Raw genomic sequence first — 26,439 nt, 5'->3', positions numbered from 1 at the left:
TCTTTATTCAAATTGTTGTAAATCAGGAACAGATGATGTGTAAACAGATGGATGATAGGATGTGGGGGCAGGCTTACTCTGCATCAACACTTGAGATCTTTAGATTCAGAGGTGAATCTCTAATGAACTCCTGCCGCTCTGCAGAAACTAGGTCCTAGAAAACCTCTTTTTTTTATTGAGCCTAAAAACGACATAATCTTTATTAAGAGACCAGTGGGAACACGTTGAAAACAGATCAAAAGATGATCAGAGTGGGAATTTAAACTGGCTGAGTTCACCCTCAAAAGATGAAAGGCACCTTCCGGGTTAAAACATTTCAAACTGATCTTCCTCTGCCAGCCAGAAAAGGACTGAAACCGTCTAAGATGGACTCAGAGCTGCTTCCATGAGGAACACTGGATTCTCCAAGAGTCCACAGGAGCCAGAACCGAGTCCAAAACCAAACATCAACACAGCTCCACATCTTCACCTGCCGGGGTGTGTGACGGACATGAGGAGGTGGAGGGAGGCGGTTCTGCTGCCAGATCAACCGGACTGAGGTCACGTCGTCCATCAATGCAAAAGTCCACCAAAGACTTTTGTCCTTGTAAGAAGCTGCTGTGCAGCACATGCACAGCAGCTATGGACGGTTCTGGTTCCAGCAGAACCCTCTGCCTGTTTGGGACAGAAGCAGCATCCCAACATCTCCTTTTTGATGACAGACCCCTGCTGCGACCCGTCAGAGCAGAGGCCCTGCCCCTCAGATGAGATTAGGACTACACTCAGGTCAGAAACACGGACGGTTTGGACCTCTTCAGAACCGGCGTCTGTGACTGCGAGCAAACCTCTGCTCCATCTCAGCCTGAGGGAGAGATGTAGTCCATCACAGAGTTTCATCTGCATGAGGCACTGGCTCAGACTGACACACACACACACACACACTGCAGTGTCAGGCCGTCACTCACACCTGGAGGTTTAGGTGCGTCATGGCGGCTGACGCTCGCCGCTGACGTCTACTCTTCCTCCCAACGTTTCCATCATCACTAACACCTGGAAGCGGCGGGTTCTGCTGTGAGCAGCGTGGCTGTGAGTGGCTGAGCGTGTCGCCGCAGAGGCAGAAACAACAGCTTCCATGAAGAAGGGTGCTGATCCAAGCCGGGCTGCAGCTGGACAGCTCTCAGGAGACTGAAGCTGCAGATTCCTCACCGTCACCGTCTCTGTTGCTGAATTATTCAGGATTTGCTTCAGAATGTGCTGTGTTCATGCCGGAGACCCCCCCCCGAACACCGATGTGCTCTGTAGGGCAGTTTGAGCTCCGACCAGCTCAGCTGATGCTCACATCCAGCAGCATCCTGCTCCCACATGAAGCCAGGAAGGCCTTCCGCCTCAGCCTGCATGAATAAAAGATGCCCCCCACCCCCAACAGCAGACCCGGGCCTCCTGCGTGAGGTGGGCTGCATGTGAGCAGAACTGGGTGTGCTGCTGTGATTGAAGAACCCCACAGAGAGCAGATGAAAGGCTTTTCTGGGAGGGGAGGGATGGGGGTGCCCCCCCCCCCCCCGTTCCTCCGCTGCTGCTCGGGCCCAAAGGCACAGCGGTAGTGGACGGGATCGCGGACCTGAGTGGCCCTCGGTGCAGAGCTGCCAAGCAGCGCGCGCGCGCGCTCGCAGGGCCATTGGCAAAGCGGCCGCGCGCGCTCCCACACAGGTGCGCTCGGCGGACTTCAACCTCTCAAGGTCAAACTGCGGCTCGGTTCGGACCCGGACGAGGAGACTTGGCCGTTCCGGTCCATTCCGTATTATGTGTCGGTTTGCGGCGGAAACAAAGAACGGCGGCCGAACCCCGCAGCGGCTGCCGCTCCGCGCGCATCCTCGGTCGGCCACACGTACGTAGCCGTGCAGGCCGGGGGGAGGGGGGGCGTGAACGGTTAGATTCCGACAGTAGGCGGGCTCCGGTGTGGATGGTGATGAGACACGGTAATAAGGAGGGGGTGGTGGGGGACTGGCGGATCCTTACCCTCGGACAGCTCCAGCTCCAGCTCCGCCAGCCGGGCTCGGATCTCCAACGGGATCGGCGACGCCTCTCGGTCCGCCATGAGGGGAGCTGCTGCCGTGAAAAACAAGTCCCGCTCAGAGAGCCGCGCGCTCCGCCAGCTGCTGACTGTCGCTGCTCCTGCCTCCTCCTCTGCTCTGCTCGGTCGGGTAGGGAGTCCTCCTCGGCGGAGGCGCGCGGAGAGAGCCGGCGAGAACAAAGAGATAAATCTGGTCTGCTGTTAACGGGGGCCCGCCATGACGCCCGCGTCCCCGAAACGGTGAAGACTCCGGAGGCTCGCGCGGCTGGACCGTGCCGTGGCTGCGGCTGTAGTGATGATGATGATGAAGGTGATGAGGCTCGCGCAGCTACAAACTCAGCGCCGCTCTCTGCTTTTTGCCGCTGGTGTCACGTGACTCTGAACGGCTGAGGCTGGCAGTGCCGCGTAGCACCGACAGGGGGCGCCAGGAACGAGCTGGATGTTCTACAAAACAAAGTCCCAATATTTATTTATTTTCAAATTTTGCCCTACAGTCACATTGATGTTTTCCTCCTACTTTTCACAGATTAACTTTATTCTCTAATGTTTTCAAATCATACATCAATTTGGACAACATTTTCACTGAAAGTTCTGGCTTATTAACTCTGTTGTTCTTACAAGAGACTTGCTGTTCGTCGTTGATCTTTTAAGTACACTAACAAAAAGATGTCTGCTGCTGATTTAGAAAGAGCAGGGGTTTCTATTAAAATAAGCAGACTGAATCCAAACACATATAGGAATAGATTTCTGATGAGCTTCCTCAGGGATGGTCATGTATGATGTTCACAGGTGAACAGGAAGGAAAGATTTAGAGCAGTTAGATGAGCAGAGCCTGATGGGACTGTGCTTCAGTCAAACCTGTATTTGCAGCCAGAAGCAACAAATACAGAACAAATAGTAGTAAAACCAAATCATTACCATTTCCGTATAGTAAGGCGTATTTTATTTCACATTAAAACAAAATTAAACTTAAATAACTTTTATTCTATACGTTAAAGAATTAAAAGTAGAGGACGATTGAGATAGAAATTCAACAGGAGCACATTAAAACAAAACGTTTTAAAGTGCTTAACTCCTTAACACACCTATTGATGTAAATGTGCAGTAATAAAAGCTCTGAAATGACCAGTTTTATCCATTGAAAGCAAAAACATGATTTGTTTGTTTCACAGCTGGATATCAATTTACGTCAATTGGAACCACATGATGCAGTGCGGACATAAAGCGACGCTCGTCTGCCATCTGCTGGTCAGAGTGTGACACTGCAGCGTTCCACAGACCACGCAACTCCAGCACTGTACAAAAGAGATTGAAATAAAAAAGCACCGACACTTTTGATCTTTAAAAGGTACTTCTTTGGCATTTGTTCAATTATTTACATATTTGCAAATGAACAACTCCACATCTTTATGTTTTAAACGCATTACAAGTCAAAACTATTTAAAAAGAAAAAGTAGTTTGTGTTAAACTGGATTTGTTTATGAGCAGCAAGCAGCTGCCCAAACCCTGAAGGAGCTACGGGTCAACGGAACCTTCGCAACGGTTAAACACTAAACAATACAAATATTCAAGAAAGAAAACCAACAAGAGCATAACAAAGAATCATTTCAAAAGTTTCACCAAAGATCAGGTTATACCTGTAAAGCAGTTTTCCTGCCAGCATTAAAACATGGAAAAAACCAGAAAGTCCAAAGGAAAAGCATCACAGCAGCATCTCAAACTGAACAAGAAAGAAATCAATCCAGACGGAACATCAGACGTGGATCAATGGGTCGTCTGAAGCAGCAGAAGCCTCCGCCTCCAGCGTCCTCTCCTCACACTCTCCTGCGGCGTCTACTGCCGCGCGGTGCTGGTGGGTTCTTCTGTGGTCCTTCCATCTGCACTGTGGCAGCCGGTCCTGGACGACCTGTGGCAGATCTGGGCGTAGCTCGGTCTCTCAGCCACCTACAGATCAAGCAGAGCTTCATTTATTCCATACTTCACACACATTAAACACATTAGATTCAGGTAACATTTTCATGAACTGGAATAACATCTGTTTGACCATCAAAGGTTGTCATCCCTTCAAATTCAAATATTCTCATATTACTGAAGAATGTCCATCAAGTTCTGATCTTTCATCTTCAGCACAGAGAAGGTGACTTTGGAGGATTATCTGGATTCTTCTGTCTAACAGCCAACTAAAGGTGTTGGTCAAATATCAACATTTCTCCTTCTGCCAGTGCTAATAAAGCGGCACAGACGACGATGGCGGCAGGAAACGGCGTGGAGGACTCTGACGGCTGTGCGGAGCGGTTCTCACCATGAGCGGTTCCTGTGGGAGCGGAGGCGGTTTGGCTTCAGCGCTCCTCTCTGCACTTTCCTTCACACTCCTGCAGAGACACAACAAAACACACAGCATGACAGCTGGAAAACCGCTCCAGGTCTGCCCATGAAGCCCCCAGCCCCGCTGTGAGGAGGAACTCACCGCAGGGCATCTTCGGCCGGCTCCGTCTGCGGAGGGCTCAGGGTGAGAGGCCTCTCTGGATCCTGACGGGGTTCAAACCCTTCAAGCATCTCTGACTGGATTCAGTTTGCAAGTTTAAGAGGAGCTAAGCAACCAAGACTGTGGAATCTAACAATTATGGACAGGAACGTCTCAGACGGGAGCTGTGTCTTACCTGTAGCTTCCTGTTAGCTGCGGGTGGTGTTGTCATGGTAACCAGCTTTGGAGACAGTGGAGGAAAAGTGCTCAGGTTGAACTCAGGCAGACGTGACTGATGAGGAGACACCAACACAAAGGGTTAGGCCTGGTTCTCTGCCCTCCATGATGAAGCAGCTCAGTGGTTCTTACTTCACTGGACAGAGAAGACGCCTCCAAAAATCGCAACTTCTGTCCTCTCTGGCCAGGAAGGCGGAGCCTGAGCACACAGAAAGCCCGGTTAAACTGTTTCTGTGCAGAGCTTCTACCAAATGTTCAGCAGCATCAACGTCTAACGGAAATCCAACTGCATGTATGTGGCTGTTTTTGTTTTCCAGCTTACAGTCCTCCTTTCTTGAGAATCTTTTCTCATCTCTTGCTCCCAGAGGCTGCAGATCACCTTTTAAGCCTCTGGGAGCTGAAGGTGATTCCAAACGTTTGGACTTCACAAGAGCATTTGTTCTGGAACCTCTGGAACCTCTGGAACCATTCCAGACACGTGTGCATGTCAGAGATCAGCAGGGCTCTGACTTCACAAAGAAAGATGCTGGGAAACTGACAGGCAGTCTGCTGGGACTCCAGCTAACAGTGAGGAGATCAAGCGGTGCCACAGGTCTCTCTATTTTCAGCTGAGGATGCGGTTCTGAGCGGCAGACCCGGTCCAGATGAGCTCATTCCAGAAACTCCATCAGAGTCTGCAGACAAATCTCTACCCTCAGAAATGAAGCCAGATCGGAACAGAACCACAGACTGCAGCTTTACAACAGAACTAAACAGAACCACAGACTGCAGCTTTACAACAGAACTAACCAGAACCACAGACTGCAGCTTTACAACAGAACTGAACAGAACCACAGACTGCAGCTTTACAACAGAACTAACCAGAACCACAGACTGCAGCTTTACAACAGAACTGAACAGAACCACAGACTGCAGCTTTACAACAGAACTGAACAGAACCACAGACTGCAGCTTTACAACAGAACTAACCAGAACCACAGACTGCAGCTTTACAACAGAACTGAACAGAACCACAGACTGCAGCTTTACAACAGAACTAACCAGAACCACAGACTGCAGCTTTACAACAGAACTAACCAGAACCACAGACTGCAGCTTTACAACAGAACTGAACAGAACCACAGACTGCAGCTTTACAACAGAACTGAACAGAACCACAGACTGCAGCTTTACAACAGAACTGAACAGAACCACAGACTGCAGCTTTACAACAGAACTAACCAGAACCACAGACTGCAGCTTTACAACAGAACTGAACAGAACCACAGACTGCAGCTTTACAACAGAACTAACCAGAACCACAGACTGCAGCTTTACAACAGAACTAAACAGAACCACAGACTGCAGCTTTACAACAGAACTAACCAGAACCACAGACTGCAGCTTTACAACAGAACTAAACAGAACCACAGACTGCAGCTTTACAACAGAACTGAACAGAACCACAGACTGCAGCTTTACAACAGAACTAAATAGAACCACAGACTGAAACTTTACAGCAGAACTGAACAGAACCACAGACTGAAACTTTACAACAGAACTAAACAGAACCACAGACGGAAAATTTACAACAGAACTAAATAGAACCACAGACGGAAAATTTACAACAGAACTAAACAGAACCACAGACTGCAGCTTTACAACAGAACTAACCAGAACCACAGACTGCAGCTTTACAACAGAACTAACCAGAACCACAGACTGAAACTTTACAACAGAACTAACCAGAACCACAGACTGAAACTTTACAACAGAACTAACCAGAACCACTGACTGAAACTTTACAACAGAACTAAATAGAACCACAGACTGAAACTTTACAACAGAACTAACCAGAACCACTGACTGAAACTTTACAACAGAACTAAATAGAACCACAGACTGAAACTTTACAACAGAACTAACCAGAACCACTGACTGAAACTTTACAACAGAACTAACCAGAACCACTGACTGCAGCTTTACAACAGAACTAACCAGAACCACAGACTGCAGCTTTACAACAGAACTAACCAGAACCACAGACTGCAGCTTTACAACAGAACTGAACAGAACCACAGACTGCAGCTTTACAACAGAACTAACCAGAACCACAGACTGAAACTTTACAACAGAACTAAACAGAACCACAGACTGCAGCTTTACAACAGAACTAACCAGAACCACAGACTGCAGCTTTACAACAGAACTAACCAGAACCACAGACTGCAGCTTTACAACAGAACTAACCAGAACCACTGACTGCAGCTTTACAACAGAACTAACCAGAACCACAGACTGCAGCTTTACAACAGAACTAACCAGAACCACAGACTGCAGCTTTACAACAGAACTGAACAGAACCACAGACTGCAGCTTTACAACAGAACTAACCAGAACCACAGACTGAAACTTTACAACAGAACTAACCAGAACCACTGACTGCAGCTTTACAACAGAACTAACCAGAACCACAGACTGAAACTTTACAACAGAACTAACCAGAACCACAGACTGAAACTTTACAGCAGAACCAAAATAGTCAAACAGAACGAAAACAAAGATTTGTTTCAATTATAGAACTATGTAAATGTGGAAAGCTGGACTCATTCTGAACTGGAGACACAACACAACTGAGACTGATTGACAAGTTCTTCAGCCAATCAGGACACAGAACAGCAGTGTTTTAATTTTTTCTAAAGCATGAAAATTAAAAAAAAAGAATCCACATTGCAGCAGGACCCCGAGATGACAACCACAACACACAGAGGGAACTCTGTATTTAAAATCAAAAAACAACATTTATAACCCCTGTTGTACCTGTTGTAACAGTAAAATATGTCCAACACAAGAGGCTTTCAGTTCTCATCTGTCTGCTAAACTGTTGGACAGGACAAGTTAGAAAAAATAATAATAATAAATAAATAAAAAATAAAAAAACAAAATCGTGCAGAGATCTGAAAGTGGAAGTTACCTTTTACTGTAAGGTGTTGCCGACCCGCTGGTCCTACCCCTCCCCCTCCCCTTCCACTGGCGTTGGCTGACTTGTGTCAGATTTTTGGCAGGTTTAATGAAACCATCAACAAACCCGGAGGAGTGGCTGTGACATCTAGAATGTGGAGAAGTGTCTGTCCTGGAAGAAAGGGTCAGTGCTCCCATCAGACTAACTAATGATGACCTGACGTGAACTCCGACCTCTCACAGGAATACCTGTGTGTGTGCAGGTTGTGAGGTTTGCTGCTGGAAGCTGCTGCACTCGTGAAGTCGCCCTTCAGGGACTCAAGCTGCTGGCAGAAACAACAGGTGAAGAGCAGAGGAACCACAGGGAGAGAGGTGACGGTGGGGAACCCATAGATCACCTTCAGGCTGTCACAGAAGGACAAGGCTCCAGCATTCAGACCGTACGGCTCTCCTGGGAACACAGGCCCCTGGAATGCACCGGAGGGGTCGCAGTGGGGGGGCTGTTTGCTCCGCTGGTCCTGCTGGACGGGTTTGTAACAATCAACTGGCACCATGCTGGTCTTTATCCTCGCCAAGATGGGCTTTCCCTTAAAAACCCGCACTTCCTTCCTGAGGTAGTTGTAAGCCTGCAGGCGCACACAGAACCCAACAACACAACTTCTCACAAATGTTTTCTTCACAAATCCCACTGCAAGCAAAAATTTTAGCTTCAAGCTTTGTTCAAATCCTCTACAGAAGGTCCTGATGGAATCTGCTGGAGCTAACCGCACTGAGCCATGGAACAGAGCAGAGGGTGAGATGTTACCTGCTGGGTGTCGGCCTCAGATCTGAAGGTGATGAACCAGTGGTTGTTGCTCACAGACTCACAGCTCACAAACGGCGGCAGAGTTTCTCCTTTAAACAGAGTCTCCACCTCCTGCACAAAACACAGGCTTTGGATGGTGGCGGGTTTCATTCTGCGTCGCCAGCTCTCACCCAATCCCAATCACCCAAACCCAACACACAAGCCGTTGGGCTCTTGCCTCTGGAGACGTGGAGTCAGGAACCTCCCGTAGAATCAAAACACACCGGCTCTGCCGCGGCCGAAACTTCCTGCCGCACGGCGCCACCTGGACCTGCGGCACAGCTGCACGCCCGCAGAGGAGGAGAGGCCAGATTTGAGCAAGGAGCTTCCAACCATCAACTCAAATAGAATAAAAGCATCTCTGATCCTCTACTCAAGGATAAAGACTTCCTACATGAGGAGGCTCACACTGACATTTCAGAAGATCGGAGAGGAGGTCCTGGTCTGTGGTGAGGCTCCTAATCTTGTCCAGACACATCAAGGAGGAGATGTGGATGTACTGGTTACTGTCCATCTGAGAATGGAGGTACAGGTCACTGCTGAGGTTCTCCCTGAGAAGAGGTGGGGAGGAACTGTGAGGAGACGAAGAGACACACAACTTTTGTAATGTTTCACTTGAACAGTCAAGACTGAGGTGTTACCTGCTCAGGAAAGTCTCCAAGACCCTGGCCAGCTTCTCTTTGACCTCACCTGAAACAGCAGAGGATTGAAACATCCCGACTTCCCCAAACAGCAGGCTTCTCATGTTAAAACTGCCTGCAGAGGATTTTCTGCCGTTTTCCACAACAGCTTTGGATTTTTCTTCCTTATATCAGGCGGGACGGCACATCAGCACAAGATGAAAGCAGATGAAAGCTTGTTTGCAATCAAACCCAGAATGTGTAGCAGCAGATTCAGTCAGGCAATGACCATGGATGAGAAAGCAGATCCACAAACGTCTTTGTCTTCCTGGTCTGAGCAGAATCTGGATCAGAACTGGACGGATGGACAGCTATGACATTGCTCGCCATTTTTGTGGCACCAGTAATGTTAGGTTGGGGTTTTGAGGGGCTGTAAGCTAGCGGGAAAGAGTGTAAACAAAGGGATGATGGGAAACGGGGGAAGGCTTATGGTTCCAGCAAAAAACTCAAAAGTGAATTTTTAATGAACTCTCGCTGCTCTGCAGAAACTATGTCCTAGAAAACGACACAGGTTTTTAAATTTTGGCTAAAACCGGCATAATCATAATTAAAATACCACTGAGAACCCTTAGAAAATGGATCAGAAGATGATCGGAGTGATAAACGACGGTAAAACACAATAGTTAACCAGCTAAAAGCCTGCTGAAGACCTGAGCTGCAGCAGAGAAAGTTTCACAAAGTATCTTGTCAGTTAGGACTCCTAACCCAGAGTGGCGTCGGGCAAAGGCGGGTCAGGTCGGTTCTGAAGCTCCTCCTCGGATTTAGCACCACCAGGGTCAACGTCCAACCCAAACCCGGGCTCATACTCTGAAAAACAAACAGACGGAAGATCACTGAGACTGTGATTGACATCTCAAACACGTGTGTCCTATCATGGTTCATGAGAACTGGACTGAGTGAGTCTGGGATGAGTCAACACTTCTCACCAATCAAGAGTGAGATTGTTTGAAGGCCACGCCCCTTCCACATGAAAGGAAGCTTGGGAGAATCCATCAATGAAACGTTTGACATGAGACCACATACTTTTCTTGAGGCATCTGATTGGTCAGTTTATAACTTGAATCAGAAATATTTTAAATGAGGATTATCAAGAACATGTTCAAATGTATCACAGCAAGAACAGTTCTTCTGACCAATAGGATGACTGAGTAACAGCTGTTTGTCTCTACTGAAGTCTATGGGATTTCAGCTTTATGGAACTTCCTGTTTGGGACACCAGGGGGGAGGGGTCACTCAGTCCGGTTCTTTTGTACAATCAGTGGTCCTGATGCAGAGGATGGCTGCCCACCATGGTGATTGGTGGGACTGAGGGGCAGCAGCTGCTGCAGATCCAGATGCTTCACATCAGGAACGTCGTGAGTGTGCGTCTGCTCAGCGCTGTAGTCGGAGCTGAAGTCCAGGTCAGAATCCTGAAATCAGAACGCCAACATCCACTGGGAATCAGACCATCACGTAGCTGACACACAGACCATAAATCAGCTGCTGGGAAAAAGAAGCTGAGCTGTCTCACTGGGATGCAGAAAGGAGACCCTAAAGTCCCCCCCACTACTTAGAAAGAGTACAACAAAGCCCTTAAACTGGTCTAAACAACACACTATTACACTGGCATAGTTTGTACAATCTTTCCATGTTAGTATTTGAGCGTTGTTCATGTTCAGCTGACTGAAGTAGCATCAGACGAAGCACAGGAACAGTTTTGGAACAAAGTGACAGCAGCTCTCTGTTGTGATGAAAACACTCAGGTCCCCACCAACGCCGAGTCAGCACAAAACTCCCACTGATGTTTACGAGAACACCAGATGCTTTGCTGCAAGAACACCAGATGCTTTGCTGCAGGAACACCAGATGCTTTGCTGCAGGAACACCAGATGCTTTGCTGCAAGAACACCAGATGCTTTGCTGCAAGAACACCAGATGCTTTGCTGCAGGAACACCAGATACTTTGCTGCAGGAACACCAGATGCTTTGCTGCAGGAACACCAGATGCTTTGCTGCGAGAACACCAGATACTTTGCTGCAGGAACACCAGATGCTTTGCTGCAGGAACACCAGATGCTTTGCTGCAAGAACACCAGATGCTTTGCTGCAAGAACACCAGATGCTTTGCTGCAGGAACACCAGATGCTTTGCTGCAGGAACACCAGATGCTTTGCTGCAAGAACACCAGATGCTTTGCTGCAAGAACACCAGATGCTTTGCTGCAAGAACACCAGATGCTTTGCTGCAGGAACACCAGATACTTTGCTGCAGGAACACCAGATACTTTGCTGCAGGAACACCAGATACTTTGCTGCAGGAACACCAGATACTTTGCTGCAGGAACACCAGATGCTTTGCTGCGAGAACACCAGATACTTTGCTGCAAGAACACCAGATGCTTTGCTGCAAGAACACCAGATGCTTTGCTGCAGGAACACCAGATGCTTTGCTGCAAGAACACCAGATGCTTTGCTGCAAGAACACCAGATGCTTTGCTGCAGGAACACCAGATGCTTTGCTGCAAGAACACCAGATGCTTTGCTGCAAGAACACCAGATGCTTTGCTGCAGGAACACCAGATACTTTGCTGCAGGAACACCAGATACTTTGCTGCAGGAACACCAGATGCTTTGCTGCGAGAACACCAGATGCTTTGCTGCAAGAACACCAGATGCTTTGCTGCAGGAACACCAGATACTTTGCTGCAAGAACATCAGATGCTTTGCTGCAGGAACACCAGATGCTTTGCTGCAGGAACACCAGATGCTTTGCTGCAAGAACACCAGATGCTTTGCTGCAAGAACACCAGATGCTTTGCTGCAAGAACACCAGATGCTTTGCTGCAGGAACACCAGATACTTTGCTGCAGGAACACCAGATACTTTGCTGCAGGAACACCAGATGCTTTGCTGCAGGAACACCAGATGCTTTGCTGCGAGAACACCAGATGCTTTGCTGCAAGAACACCAGATGCTTTGCTGCAGGAACACCAGATACTTTGCTGCAGGAACACCAGATACTTTGCTGCAGGAACACCAGATGCTTTGCTGCAAGAACACCAGATGCTTTGCTGCAAGAACACCAGATGCTTTGCTGCAGGAACACCAGATACTTTGCTGCAGGAACACCAGATACTTTGCTGCAGGAACACCAGATACTTTGCTGCAGGAACACCAGATGCTTTGCTGCAAGAAAACCAGATGCTTTGCTGCAAGAACACCAGATGCTTTGCTGCAGGAACACCAGATACTTTGCTGCAGGAACACCAGATGCTTTGCTGCGAGAACACCAGATGCTTTGCTGCAAGAACACCAGATGCTTTGCTGCAGGAACACCAGATACTTTGCTGCAAGAACATCAGATGCTTTGCTGCAGGAACACCAGATGCTTTGCTGCAGGAACACCAGATGCTTTGCTGCAAGAACACCAGATGCTTTGCTGCAAGAACACCAGATGCTTTGCTGCAAGAACACCAGATGCTTTGCTGCAGGAACACCAGATACTTTGCTGCAGGAACACCAGATACTTTGCTGCAGGAACACCAGATGCTTTGCTGCAGGAACACCAGATGCTTTGCTGCGAGAACACCAGATGCTTTGCTGCAAGAACACCAGATGCTTTGCTGCAGGAACACCAGATACTTTGCTGCAGGAACACCAGATACTTTGCTGCAGGAACACCAGATGCTTTGCTGCAAGAACACCAGATGCTTTGCTGCAAGAACACCAGATGCTTTGCTGCAGGAACACCAGATACTTTGCTGCAGGAACACCAGATACTTTGCTGCAGGAACACCAGATACTTTGCTGCAGGAACACCAGATGCTTTGCTGCAAGAAAACCAGATGCTTTGCTGCAAGAACACCAGATGCTTTGCTGCAGGAACACCAGATGCTTTGCTGCAAGAACACCAGATGCTTTGCTGCAAGAACACCAGATGCTTTGCTGCAGGAACACCAGATACTTTGCTGCAGGAACACCAGATACTTTGCTGCAGGAACACCAGATGCTTTGCTGCAGGAACACCAGATGCTTTGCTGCAAGAACACCAGATGCTTTGCTGCAGGAACACCAGATGCTTTGCTGCAGGAACACCAGATACTTTGCTGCAGGAACACCAGATGCTTTGCTGCAGGAACACCAGATGCTTTGCTGCAAGAACACCAGATGCTTTGCTGCAGGAACACCAGATACTTTGCTGCAGGAACACCAGATGCTTTGCTGCAGGAACACCAGATGCTTTGCTGCAAGAACACCAGATGCTTTGCTGCAAGAACACCAGATGCTTTGCTGCAAGAACACCAGATGCTTTGCTGCAGGAACACCAGATACTTTGCTGCAGGAACACCAGATACTTTGCTGCAGGAACACCAGATGCTTTGCTGCAGGAACACCAGATGCTTTGCTGCAAGAACACCAGATGCTTTGCTGCAGGAACACCAGATGCTTTGCTGCAGGAACACCAGATGCTTTGCTGCAAGAACACCAGATGCTTTGCTGCAAGAACACCAGATGCTTTGCTGCAAGAACACCAGATGCTTTGCTGCAGGAACACCAGATACTTTGCTGCAGGAACACCAGATGCTTTGCTGCAAGAACACCAGATGCTTTGCTGCAAGAACACCAGATGCTTTGCTGCAGGAACATCAGATGCTTTGCTGCGAGAACACCAGATGCTTTGCTGCAAGAACACCAGATGCTTTGCTGCAAGAACACCAGATGCTTTGCTGCAGGAACACCAGATACTTTGCTGCAGGAACACCAGATACTTTGCTGCAGGAACACCAGATGCTTTGCTGCAGGAACACCAGATGCTTTGCTGCGAGAACACCAGATGCTTTGCTGCAAGAACACCAGATACTTTGCTGCAGGAACACCAGATGCTTTGCTGCAGGAACACCAGATGCTTTGCTGCAAGAACACCAGATGCTTTGCTGCAGGAACACCAGATGCTTTGCTGCGAGAACACCAGATGCTTTGCTGCAAGAACACCAGATGCTTTGCTGCAGGAACACCAGATGCTTTGTTGCAGGAACACCAGATGCTTTGCTGCAGGAACACCAGATGCTTTGCTGCAGGAACATCAGATGCTTTGCTGCAGGAACATCAGATGCTTTGCTGCAAGAACACCAGATGCTTTGCTGCGAGAACATCAGATGCTTTGCTGCAGGAACACCAGATGCTTTGTTGCAGGAACACCAGATGCTTTGCTGCAGGAACACCAGATGCTTTGCTGCAGGAACATCAGATGCTTTGCTGCAGGAACATCAGATGCTTTGCTGCAAGAACACCAGATGCTTTGCTGCAAGAACACCAGATGCTTTGCTGCAAGAACACCAGATGCTTTGCTGCGAGAACATCAGATGCTTTGCTGCAGGAACACCAGATGCTTTGCTGCGAGAACATCAGATGCTTTGCTGCAAGAACACCAGATGCTCTGCTGCAGGAACACCAGATGCTTTGCTGCAAGAACACCAGATGCTTTGCAGCAGGAACACCAGATGCTTTGCCACAGGAACACCAGATGCTTTGCTGCAAGAACACCAGATGCTTTGCAGCAGGAACACCAGATGCTTTGCAGCAGGAACACCAGATGCTTTGCTGCAAGAACACCAGATGCTTTGCTGCAGGAACACCAGATGCTCTGCTGCAGGAACACCAGATGCTTTGCTGCAGGAACACCAGATCCTTTGTTGCAGGAACACTTACACTCTGAGCGTGGCTGGCGACCCAGTCCCACACACTGTAGTATGGGTAGACCTCCAGCATGGCCATGGACGTCTGCAGCTCTGAGATGGACAGGGGGATCAGCTTAGAGCCGCTCTCACCCTGGCTGGACTCAGATGACCCTAGGAAACACCGCTGACCCAGCCCAGGGATGGGGGGCAGGAAGCCCATGGTTGAGTCCCACCTCTCTCCTAGCAGCTCAAACATCATTTCCTTCATCTCGGCTTCCTCGTCTTCCTCCTCGTCTTCATCGGTAGGTTGCTGATCCGGGTGGATCTCGTAGGATGGAGTTGATGCATGAATGTCGATCTGATCTGGGTCCACAGGCAGGATGGGGTATGTCTCATGGGTGCAGGTGGAAGCAGGCTTAGAGCTTTCACCCATGACTACAAGACTCTTCATCTCAAACGGCGCTCCAGAGTCGTTTGTCTTTGAGGAGCGTTCCACAGTGCCTGAGCAGTCCGACTGTGTGTGAACGTCCACCGGAGGCTTCACCGCAGAGTCACAGGAAACCCCGGATGAAGACGTCCTGCGGGGTCGGGATGCCGGCTGATGCTCAGAGGGAGGCTCCGCCCCTTTCTCCTCAGTTTCACACAGCCCCCCGGCTGATGTGGCACGCCGGCCTCCACCTGGAACAGACTGATGGGGACATGTTCAAACATGGGGTTGTGGGAGATTTGGATGCTGTGCCCCGCCCTGACTTTAGACCCTCCTCCCCCCCCCCCCCCCCCAATGCCCTAATCGTCTTCCTCAGATGTTTGTTTAGTTCTTCTGAACACTGCGCTGCTCCTCCCCACCATCATGAGCATCTTCACAGCTTCAGCGTCTCACGCAGGCGGCAGCAGGTCTGACACTGTCTGAGTGAGGGGCGGGGCAGCAGTCCGCATGCTAACGGCTGTCTGAGCGGAGGGAAACGTTCACCTGCTCCAGGTGGCTAAGGCCCGCCTCCGTCTGACGGCTGCTGGCCTCTTTTTGAAGACGCCCCTTACGAACTAGGGGGGGTCTGCTCTGCCTCTCCCTCCTCATCCTCCACAGTCTGTCTGGCAGAGAACAGACTCCCTGCTCCTCTCATTGTTTGGGCCGGGCCAGCACTTAGAATAACAACACGCCCTTTTCTCAGGGCTGGAGGGGGTCAAAACAAAAGTGCTGCAACAGATCACCAAAGCCCCTGAATGGCAGGAGTCAGAGTCAAGAGCAGCTCCTCCCAGTGGTTTGGCCACATGAAGAAAGAGACCCCCCCCATCCCTCCTCTTCACGCCAACTCATTCCCCTCCCCTGCCAAAAATAGCAAATGTGAAGCAGCTCACATGCTCCTGCCAATCAAACATGGGACTGCTGCTCTGAGGGTGAACATGTGCTGCAGCCGCTAACCCTTAACTCCTTTCACTGTTTACTCATCCTCCCCGCTCAAGCGTCTCCTCTCATTGGCCAATAACCCCCCCAACAATCAGTCAATGAGTCCCAGAACCGACAGCTCAACGATGGGATGAGGAGTGGTCTTCATGTCTTAGATCTACGTGGGGGTCAAGAGTTCTGACTTCTCACGGCCGACCCGGAGCTGTGAACACGCTGGAAACACGCCGAGTGACGAGCCGTGGCGTTCTGTTACCTGATCAACGTTCACGCTGGAAGGGGAGAGACTCAACTGCGCCTCCAGATCAGCAGGAAACAGTGGGTTCTCCTCTGACATCATGTGACTCAGAACCGGGGCTGAGAGGTCAGGTCAAGCGCCGCTGCTGTTGACGGTCACCACGGCAACTGAAGGGCGGCAAAGCAGAGAGGGAAATGGGTCACAACAGCAGCTGGTGTGATGGAAATGGCAGCCTGGGTCTTCAACAAGGACAAAGACACAGAAGCACACGATGAGCACGTGTCCTGCAGATCTGTCACTCACGCTGCTCCCACTGTCAGAAAAACCTCCAAAGCATTTTCAGACCGACAAAAAGTCCAGACTCTGGCTTCAAAACCAGCGTTCATCCAAACGGACACCCAAACTCAGGTGAGGGGGGGTTCTAAAAGAACGACCCCACAGTATGAGTGGGACCTGACCCGGAACCCTGCCGGAGAAAACTCTGACAGTCATGCTGCATGCACGGCACCAGCACCCATGTCTACGGAGGGCCAGAAGGGTCATGTTTACTCCAGTTTTTTTCAGCTGGTTTCTTGATAAAATCATTTAAAAAGTCGCCATTGACAAAAAAAAAGTAATAATAATCAAATGAAATAAAGTGTTTACTTAATATACTGTTTCCTGATTTGGGATAGAAAGACACAACAGTTAGTTGTAGATGTGACCCAAAAGGACAAACACAGGATCATCACTAACTAACTGATGATCTTACTGGTTAACTTAACGCTTCAGCAGCAGCTGCTGCTGAAAAAGTGAGTTCTGGACAAACTCAGGTGGAAATCCTGCTAATCTTGTTGATCAGAAACACATTTTCTAATTAAAAGTAGTCATGTGGAAAGTAAATTAGCAACATTCAGCAGGTAATTTAGAGGAAAAAAAAATAGCTTTTAGTTTTGTTTTCTTGTGAAGTCGCTCTGTCAGACATGGCCCTCCTCGACTTCCGTAGATTCATCAAAACAAACAGCTGATTAATTTACAATCTTTTTGGAAACGGTGTCGAAAGGAACAAAAGTTTGAAATATTACTAATGTTCTAACATTTATTCAATGATTACAAGTGGAGACATAACATTATCCATTTCATCTCAGACTGTGTTGTATTGTGAATTAGTTTAACCGACGTGACCTTTGCAGGTTAGACAGACTGTTAGGCCCAACAGTTGAACTGTGTCGTTTATTTTATGTTATTTATTCATTTAAAATGAATAACTTAAAATCTCGCGAAGCGGAGGTGGAGAAAAGCAGCTCCTCTAAGTTCCGCAGTCGCCGTTAGTTTCTCAGCATTCAGCCCGTAACCGGAAACGCCTCGCGCCGCCCGGCTGAAGGAGAGAAGCGGGTTCGAATCCGACTCACCTGTGGAAGCGCACCTGTCTGCTGCGGTGCACAACACTGCTGTCCTCTGAGTAGACAGACTCTGGACTCTGGACGGAACCGCAACCTCACGCAAATTCCTGCCGACCCCAGACGCGGGAACGTTGGCGCTATTCGGTTGCCATGGATACGGAGCGTAAGCCCTTCACGAGAACGCGTTGCAGAGAATACACACACACGTGTTGGTTCATGTATTATTCATGATGGCCCCTAAATGTTGATAAAGCTAATAGTGATGATAAATCCTGATAATAAAAAAAGTTATTTAGATATAACCTTATTAACACAGCAGGGAAAAAGACGAGCTTTGTTTATTAACTACTTTTTCTCTGTGTGCTATGACTAGAAAATGTGATCAGACTTTTTATTTAATTTATATATCGTTTATGTTTGATTCTGTATGTTGAATGTGTTTTGGTTCCTTCTGGCAACACAATCACCTGTTCTGTTAAAAAAACCCAACAATAATCCAAAGACAGTCTGGTAACGGGCCTTTCCTTTAAGTATCTTTTTTTCCAAGGAAAGAAAGGTGCCGTTGGCTGTTATTACACTAAATAAAATATATATTGTATTTTTTCCCCCAAAGAACTGTAACAGGACACAAATTCACAAAACTCACCTTTGTCTTGATTCTTTCAATGTTACATTTTATTCTGCCAGAGTTTAGTTTTATTTGAGATAAAATAATAACTATTTGGATGAAATCTGACATAAAGTATCACCAGCAGGAGAGCATTCTTAAAAACAGTATCACAAATATAAATTAGAAAGTAAAACAGAAAGTTTGAGTGTTTTTACAGACTTTAAATTCCTTCTGGGACATTCCGGTCTTCAGTTTCAGGCAGACATGGAAGTCATTCGTCACATTTGTCCCGTTTTAAACTGAGCTTGCTGGTGGAAACAGAGAGTCCTGAGTGAAGGGCGTGGCTTTCTGCGCTGCTCTGGTGCATACATAAAGTGGGAGGAGTCCAAGAGCAGCCTTCATAGAAAAACGCCAGGCAGGCCCTGAACAGAAGGCAGCCGGCTCAAAGACTCGCCAACGAGCTGCAGCGAGATTCAAAGCCTTACGGACATCATTAGAGCCAAATGCAGCTGATTTTATTACAGCACCAGTTGGACCAAAGACAGCTGAACTCTGTGTCAGCGGGATTCCTGCAGGAATCCCGCTGACACAGAGTTCAGCTGTCAGGACTCTAACATGTTAGAGTCCTGACTCAGCATCCTGCCTTCCAGTTTTGCAGAAACCGTTGGAGCTTCAGATCCCAAAGTTTGCTCCTCCACCTTCCAGCCCACATCCAGCATTTCTGCAGCAGCTGGAATGTTTGTGTGTCATCTTCTGTCTTTTTGATGGATCCTCCTGAGTTGGACCCTGAGGTTGACCATTGACCAAATGTGTCGAGTGTTGAGAATGAAGGAACACAAACTGAATCCATCAGCAGAAATGACACAGGCTGCAGAATTTTTTTGTGGACCAGGAGACAAAGTCAAAAGAAAGTTGACAGTAAAGAAAACTAAAACTTGTGGAGCTCTGGTCCAAAACATGAAGCAGGAGATCGCTGCAGTAAAAAGCATTCAGCTTCTCTGCAAACCGTCACGCCTCGTAGTCCAATCGAATGTTGAAGTCAGGAACTCCAGCGTGATAAAAACCTGACTGAGTGTATTTGAGAACTTTGTTTCTTCACACTGTCAAAGCCACAGTCGTTTCTTCCTGTGAAGACAGGTTTCAGTTGGTTTTGGCTGAGACATAAAAGTGAAATCCCTGTCATGCTTCTAAGTACTAAAACGCCTGGAACTCCGGTCATTTCATCTCCCCTTTCAGCAGCTTGGAGCTCGAACCTGCGGCGTTCCGCTCTCTACCCTGCTGGCAGTGCCAGCGCTGCATCAATCAGGAGTACAGGCTCCAGTAGATGGTGTTGAAGAGCAGATAGGACAGGGGGAAGGCCAGGCGCGAGTACGAGTCGATCATGTAGCTGTTGTTGACCAGCAGGTCCACGTTCTCCCGCACGGACCTCTGCCGCCGCAGACGAGTGCCCTCTGGGGCCCGGATGTCTGAGCTCTGGGTGGGCGTGGTCAGCGGGTTAGAGGTCAGCGTGGGCGCCATCCGAGTGAAAGTTGTGAGCTCGATGTCGTTGTCATGGAAACACCCGTCAAAGGCCATGGCTTGGCTGGCATCGAAGGTGGACGGAATCTGAAGAGACAAAGAGAACCAGCTCACCGCCGTCCGGATCCGGACAAGATCAAAGACTATATTCCAGCAGAAAGAATTCCTAATTCTTTCATTTACAACACGATGCATCTGTCATTTTGTAGAGCTGTCTGAATCCACAATTCCAAAATCCATGTCCCAGAAGTCTCTGCGATAAACCAATGTGCATCGATTTTCACTTGATTGGCAAATATAGACCACAATGAATTGCAATTGAACCATTTTTCATTTAGATCAAAAGGTAAATTACATACCATTTACAAATCATCCAAGTTTTCATCTTCAGAACACAAAGGGACTGAGTCTGAATCCTCTCCCTACTCCCTCACTAAAACACTGCATACGTTGTGTGGGATGGTCTAGTTCCCTGGATTTCAAAAGCAAGATATTTAAATACATAAATAAATAAACAAACTAAAGTTGTGAGCATGGTGTCTGAATTGCTTTTAAAATCTAGGGCACTAGGTAGCTCCGCACCATGTAGTTTTCTAGCAGCTCAGGAGCAGGGAAGGAATTCAGACTTAGCTGCCCTAAGCTTTAGTCAGGGAGTTTGTAATGCCGCCATTTGTCCACAAGAGGGAGACATTCGGACACACATGATTCTGGGGTACTGATTATTTTCTGTGCTGACCTTCCCCCTCCTCATCTTCCTCATCTCCTCCAGAGTGGTGCAGTAGTTCACGGCTGCGTATTCAATGACGGAGAGGAAGACAAACAGGAAGCTGGTCCACAGGTAGATGTCCACGGCCTTCACATAGGACACCTGAGCAACAGCAACACATGATCACAAAGATCTCCACCCAAAAATAATAACATCTGGTTGATGATAAAAGGGTAAAACATGAATGTATTCACTTTTCTATTAGAAACTTAACCCACACTTGTGACTTTCTATTTTGAAATGCAAATATTTTCACATTCCGGCATCACTGTTTACATATGTTCTACTAGCAAAGACAGCTTATAAAGGGGACAAACGTTAAAATGCAGACAGACTTGTGGTACCTGCGGCATGGAGGAGGAGACACCTGTGATGATGGTGGACATGGTGAGCACCGTGGTCATACCTGCACCCAACACAGCACAAATGTCTCCCTCTTGTGGACAAATCATGGCATTGCAAGATGATTTAGAAAATTCTGTAATTTTTCTTCAGTGTCTTTTTGAAATTACCTTTTGAATATTTATAAAATTTACACACACACCCCTTATAGGTCTGAGTCTGTATATAATCTGTTTATAACAAAAAACTTAACGTGTGCAAAGTCTGTTACCCAGAGACACCCGTGCAGGAACTGCCCTCCTGTCGATCCAGAAGGAGACCCAGGAGAGAACCACCATGAGCATGGTGGGAAAGTAAGTCTGCAGCATGAAGAAGAAGATGTGCCGCCGGAGGATGAAGTTGATGAAGAGGCGGTTATACCAACCTGACGTAACAAAGAAACGTTGGGATGTTGAAAGTTCAGTGGTGCTAATCTGCCTTTTATCTCTGCCTTCAGTTCTACTGAAATGAAACGTCTGCAGGGATTTTCCAGAATTACTCAAAACAAAAAGGAAGCAGATCTCAAGCATGTTACTCCAGCCTCCTCCAGCTCACGGATAAGTATAGCCCCCTAATTCCACATTTAGAAACCTTGGGGTTTTATTTGACCAGGATTTATCATTTAAGGCTCACATATCTCAGGTGTGTAGAACTGCCTTTTTTCACCTGCGGAATATTGCTAAGATCAGAAATCTACTTTCTAAGAGTGATGCTGAAAAACTCATCCATGCATTTGATACGTCGAGGCTGGATTACTGTAACTCCTTGTTAGCAGCGTGTCCTAAGAGTTCCTTAAGAAGTCTCCAGCTTGTTCAGAACGCAGCAGCTAGATTGTTAGCTGGAACTAGCAGAAGAGATCACATCACTCCTGTGTTAGTTTAGCTTCATTGGCTCCCAGTTGATTCTAGAATTAAGTTCAAGATTCCTCCTGTTAACCTATTAGGCCTTACATGGAATGGCCCCGTCCTATATTAAGGACCTCATAGTCCCTTACCATGCAATGAGAACACTTCACTCACTAAATGAAGGACTGCTTGTGGTTCCTAGAATTAGTAAAAGTACAGTTGGAGGTAGAGCGTTTAGCCACCAAGCCCCTGACTGTGGCTCGTCTCTGCTCCTGCTCCTACACCTGGCTGTGGATCCTGTCTCCGGATCGTCTCTCGCCCCCAGCCGGCCCCCAACTTCATCTGGATGAAGATCATTTGCTGGATTTTTATTTGTAGTTGTAGCGTTAGATAAGTTAATTCTTCTCTAAGAGTTCTGGTAAATCGCCTGTCCGTCCTGGGGGAGGATCCCTCCTTCATGTGGGCACCCCTGAGGTTTCTTTGTTTTTTCCGGATTCCTTTTTTTTAGGAGTTTTTCCTTACAGAGAAGGGGGGTCTAAGGGCAGGGATGCTTGTTTAGTTAAGTCTGTTTAGTTAAAGTTTAGATTTATCCTATTGAATTCTATGCATTTATGATCCTTTTTGATTGTATGTTTACCTTACAAGACTTACGAAGCCCACTGAAACGACTGTTGTTGTGAATTTGGGCTATACAAAGAAAATTAAATTGAATTGAATTGAATTTGACCTTCTATGTAGGCATGCATCATGTGACACAGGAACCCACCAGTGCTGCTGTAGAAGGCAAGGCCACTGGAGGCGTGGAAATGCTCGATGAAGAACTGAGACAGGACGATCTCATCCGTCCTCAGGGAGTCGTTCCCGTTCTTCCAGTACAGCATCAGGTCGTTCTCGTTGTAGGCGTCTGCATGCAGAGACGGAGGAGGAAAAGCTGACAAAACAGAAACTGGAAATGCTCAATGTGACGAGATCATCACTGAATGTGGGAACATCTCAAGCTAACCAACTTACATGAAGCAAACTAACCAAGAGGAAAATGTAATCTGCAGTGAAGCCTTCATTCCATTAAACAATGAAGACATTCAAAGACAAAACTGTACGAGATTAAGCAGAATATCTTTTAAATTGAGATAAAGCTTTAGTCACAACTGCTCGTACGGGTGGATACAGGCTGTCTGTAGGTGAAAGACCCAACCTATCCAGGCCACACTGACCCACACGAAATGTCAAGGTTGTAGACTGTTCGGTGAACGCAATGGTCATGCACAGTTTTTTCAATGAGCTCGCTGCAGGCGACAGGTCGTAGAGAAAACTGAACATGTAAGGAAAAGTCAGGGTGAAGTAGGTGAAACGCAGGCATCTTGTTCGGATTATTCCTCTTTTTAAGCTCCCAAAAGCTGCAGAGGAGCCCTTTAGTGCTGTTCAGGTGATCAGTGTGTGCTGCTTTTGTGCAGCCTGACTGTTAGACAGATTCATTAGACAGTCAGACGGTAGTTTGTGAGGACATCCTACAGGCATCACGTGGACACTACGTGCATGCAGCATTGCGCAGGGTCAGTAAGGAGCCAGTACGCTCACCTAGCTAACAACTACTACCTAGACTGTGGCTTAAGGGCACAATGCAACAGCATCACCCATACAGTGGGACAAAAAGTATTTAGTCGCCAACAACTGTGCAAAGTCTTCCACCGAAAAAGATGAGTGAGGCCTGTCATTTTCATCATAGGTAAACCTCAACTATGAGGGAAAAAATGAGAACAAAATCTAGAAAATCCCATTGTCTGATTTTTAAAGAATTTATTTGTAAATTGTGCTGAAAAATAAATATTTGATCATCTACAATCAAGATTTCTATCTCTCACAGACCTGTAACTTCTTCTGTAGAGGATCCTCTGTCCTCCACTTTTTAGTTGTATTAACAACACCTGTTTGACCTGGTTATCTATAGAAAGACACCTGTCCACAACCTCAAACAGTCACACTCCAGACTCCACTAAAGACCAAAGAGCTGTCTAAGGACACCAGAAACCAAACTGTTGACCTGCACCAGGCTGGAAGACTGAATCTGTAACATAAGCAGCTTGGTGTGAAGAAATCAATTATTAGGAAATGGAAGACGTACAAGACCACTGATGACTCCCTCCATCTGGGCCCCCCCCAAGATCTCACCCCATGGGGTCAAAATGATCACAAGAACAGTGAGAAAAATCCCAGAACCCCACGGGGGACCTAGAGAATGACCTGCAGAGAGCTGGGACCAAAGTAACAAAGGCTACCATCAGTAACACACTACACCACCAGGGACTCAAACCCTGCAGGGCCAGACGTGACCCCCTGCTAAAGCCAGTACATGTGCAGAACCGTCTATAGTCTGCTAGAGAGCATTTGGATGATCCAGAAGAGGATTGGGAGAATGTCCTGTGGTCAGAGGAAACCACAATAGAACTTTTTGGGAAGAACTCTACTGTTTGGAGGAGAAAGAATGCTGAGCTGCATCCAAAGAACACCAGACCTACTTTAAAGCATGGGGGTGGAAGCATCATGGTATGGGGCTGTTTTTCAGCAAAGGGACCAGAACGACTGATCCGTGTAAAGGAAAGAATGAATGGAGTGAATGGAGCCACGTATGGTCAGATTTTGATAGGAAACCTTCTTCCATCAGCATAGAAGATGAAACGTGGCTGGGTCTTTCACCATGACAACCATGTTACATACTTGAAATGTAATGGTGTCCAGGTTTAAATGTCAAACTCACAAGCTATATCTGTACTGCAGAAAAGTCAGAGATCCCACTAAGAGCTAGGAAGCTGAGGAGAGATAGCCGTGTAGTACTAAGGATACTGTTCAATAAAAGGTTTGAACAACACGATTGTTGTGCCTCATTTTTGCTTACTTGCAGATAAGCAAGACAACACAACATCCATCTGTGTACACGCCCTCCTGCTATCTAACAGACCCCCCCCCCCCCCCACCTAACATTACTGCTGCAACATGGCAGCAATATCGTAGCTATCCATCCGTCCAGCTCAGACCAGGAAAACAACGGCGTTCATGGATCTGTTTATCTGACAGTGGATGATCAGAATGGAGCGGAGCAGGGAGACCCCCCCCCCCCGCGTTTTTCTACACTACAGATAAGCTCTTTTTTTAAACGTCATTGTTTTCCTCTGCAGCTGATTCACCACAATTTGATCAAAGAAATACTAAGAGACACAGTTTTAATCTTAATTTTCTTTACGTCCTCCATCATGAGAAAAATCATGAGAAAAAAGAACACGTTAAAAACAACAAAAGCACTGTTTTCATCAGAACGAGTCTATAAAATGAACCCCCAAAATATAGAATTATACATAGATGAAAAAAAAAAAACATTGCAACAAAGTCAAGGAATTGTGATGTTCAATGACTGTGTATGTTTGTTACAAAGAGGCAGAAACAGTGTTGTTGTTAGGATTGTGATTCTTGGTGTGTGTGGTTGTGTGACTCACAGCTCTCCAGCTCCAGCGAGCAGTTCTGCGTGTCCAGAGGGAAGCTGCTGAAGTCCATGGAGCAGAGCGCCGTCACCGTGACCCTGCAACACACACATGAACACACGCATGCATGGAAACACCTTCCATCCAGCTCTGCTGTCACCATGGAAACCTGCCCTCTCACCATCTCTCACCACGTTCTGACAATCGTTTCAAAAAGAAGAAAAATTGATCAACGTAACTTTTGGGAGAAATAAAGCTGATCTGTTTCAAGTAAAAGTTGTCTTTCCTGTACAAAGTAAAGGTGAATATAATGTTGCATTCAACCCACGAAACAAGTTTGTGTGTAAAATGTCGGGTGTATTCAGACAGGAAACGTCCGCTGGTCCAGACAAAGCCCGCCTAATTTGATCAGGTCCTGAACCTTGCTTTTTCTTGCTGTTTTCAGACCACCATCAAGCAGACTTTTCTGTCTCAAAGCAAAGCTTTTAAACAAAACCACGTGAGTGAAGATCTCTTCAGTCATTGGCCAGGAGTTACGAGGGCGGAGCAAAACAACTAGAGAAACAATAATGGCTGAGCAAACCGGAGCTCAGCCGGATTGGAGTTACACCGAGACCACCTCCAAAGACGGGTCAGAGAGCGGTTCCTGGTACCGAATCAGGGTCTGCTTGGGTGTATTCAGACTGAAAATTTGTTCAGGATTATCGGGGGGAAACAAACTCTGGTACACTTTAAGAGAACCAAACCTGTCCAGTCTGAACACACATTCACACAGATGTTTTTGGAACACACAACTGTAACCCTTGTTCTATCCTAGGCACTTTAACGTTGGGAGTTGGGTCATCTAGACCCACTAGACAGTGCTCTGAACCTTTTTTCTTCAATGATTTGTGATCTTCACTGGTGTCCATGGATTACATGAAATCTTTCCACCTTTAACCACCTTTGTCATG

At 47.3% G+C, this 26,439-nt stretch overlaps 3 protein-coding genes and 2 long non-coding RNA genes across 12 annotated transcripts in view; 2 read left to right on the top strand and 3 right to left on the bottom strand.

Annotated features, from left to right (window-relative positions):
- The window catches only part of LOC105356645 (disco-interacting protein 2 homolog C), a 66,460-nt gene extending 64,001 nt beyond the window's left edge, over nucleotides 1–2,459 (bottom strand). The window contains exon 1 of one of the 4 annotated variants that reach the window (XM_023950034.2): nucleotides 1,996–2,459. In XM_023950034.2, coding sequence (XP_023805802.1) covers nucleotides 1,996–2,074 — 79 coding nt within the window. In that variant the 5' untranslated portion in view covers nucleotides 2,075–2,459. The remainder of the gene's footprint in view (nucleotides 1–1,995) is intronic. The other 3 variants (XM_023950033.2, XM_023950032.2, XM_078938829.1) reach the window with 3 other exon arrangements.
- LOC111946611 (uncharacterized) lies at nucleotides 2,220–3,401 on the top strand. Its single transcript, XR_002872334.2, has 2 exons — nucleotides 2,220–2,360; nucleotides 3,223–3,401. It is a non-coding gene; the product is annotated as an uncharacterized LOC111946611 (long non-coding RNA).
- Nucleotides 3,383–18,109, bottom strand: LOC101164262 (uncharacterized). 3 transcript variants are annotated; one of them, XM_078938830.1, is made up of 17 exons: nucleotides 17,903–18,109; nucleotides 16,530–16,678; nucleotides 14,903–15,559; nucleotides 10,504–10,624; nucleotides 9,921–10,022; nucleotides 9,177–9,225; nucleotides 8,950–9,086; nucleotides 8,714–8,817; nucleotides 8,497–8,607; nucleotides 8,090–8,317; nucleotides 7,941–8,014; nucleotides 7,705–7,863; nucleotides 4,884–4,950; nucleotides 4,711–4,806; nucleotides 4,518–4,579; nucleotides 4,353–4,422; nucleotides 3,383–3,994 (listed from the first exon to the last, which is right to left on the bottom strand). In XM_078938830.1, the coding sequence occupies exons 2-17, from the start codon at nucleotides 16,611–16,613 to the stop codon at nucleotides 3,884–3,886; spliced, it is 2,232 nt and encodes a 743-aa protein (XP_078794956.1). In that variant the 5' UTR covers nucleotides 16,614–16,678; nucleotides 17,903–18,109; the 3' UTR covers nucleotides 3,383–3,883. The 3 variants fall into 3 exon arrangements, with proteins under 3 accessions (XP_078794956.1, XP_023805811.1, XP_078794957.1); XM_023950043.2 differs by having other exon boundaries at nucleotides 4,518–4,612; nucleotides 17,903–18,103; XM_078938831.1 differs by lacking the exon at nucleotides 7,705–7,863 and having other exon boundaries at nucleotides 4,518–4,612; nucleotides 17,903–18,103.
- On the top strand, nucleotides 17,919–21,765 carry LOC110017278 (uncharacterized). 2 transcript variants are annotated; one of them, XR_013652371.1, is made up of 5 exons: nucleotides 17,919–18,056; nucleotides 20,791–20,859; nucleotides 21,078–21,174; nucleotides 21,393–21,482; nucleotides 21,626–21,765. It is a non-coding gene; the product is annotated as an uncharacterized LOC110017278 (long non-coding RNA). The 2 variants fall into 2 exon arrangements; XR_013652373.1 differs by lacking the exon at nucleotides 17,919–18,056 and having other exon boundaries at nucleotides 20,829–20,960.
- The window catches only part of LOC101173583 (gamma-aminobutyric acid receptor subunit rho-3), a 26,947-nt gene continuing 19,048 nt past the window's right edge, over nucleotides 18,541–26,439 (bottom strand). The window contains exons 5-11 of one of the 2 annotated variants that reach the window (XR_013652367.1): nucleotides 25,502–25,584; nucleotides 22,780–22,917; nucleotides 21,401–21,553; nucleotides 21,132–21,193; nucleotides 20,758–20,889; nucleotides 19,119–20,108; nucleotides 18,541–19,072 (exon numbers count right to left, since the gene is read on the bottom strand). Coding sequence is in view for 1 of the 2 variants with exons in the window: in XM_078938832.1 (XP_078794958.1) it covers nucleotides 19,806–20,108; nucleotides 20,758–20,889; nucleotides 21,132–21,193; nucleotides 21,401–21,553; nucleotides 22,780–22,917; nucleotides 25,502–25,584 (871 nt within the window). In the remaining variant the exon portion in view is untranslated. Of the gene's footprint in view, nucleotides 20,109–20,757; nucleotides 20,890–21,131; nucleotides 21,194–21,400; nucleotides 21,554–22,779; nucleotides 22,918–25,501; nucleotides 25,585–26,439 lie in introns of both variants that reach the window. The other variant, XM_078938832.1, reaches the window with a different exon arrangement.

Source organism: Oryzias latipes, chromosome 20 (genome assembly GCF_053564925.1).
Source record: "Oryzias latipes strain Hd-rR chromosome 20, Olatipes_Hd-rR_3.1".
NCBI classification, from domain to species: Eukaryota; Metazoa; Chordata; class Actinopteri; order Beloniformes; family Adrianichthyidae; genus Oryzias; species Oryzias latipes.
Note: the sequence above shows the minus strand (reverse complement) of the source record. Positions and strands in the feature narration are given on the sequence as shown.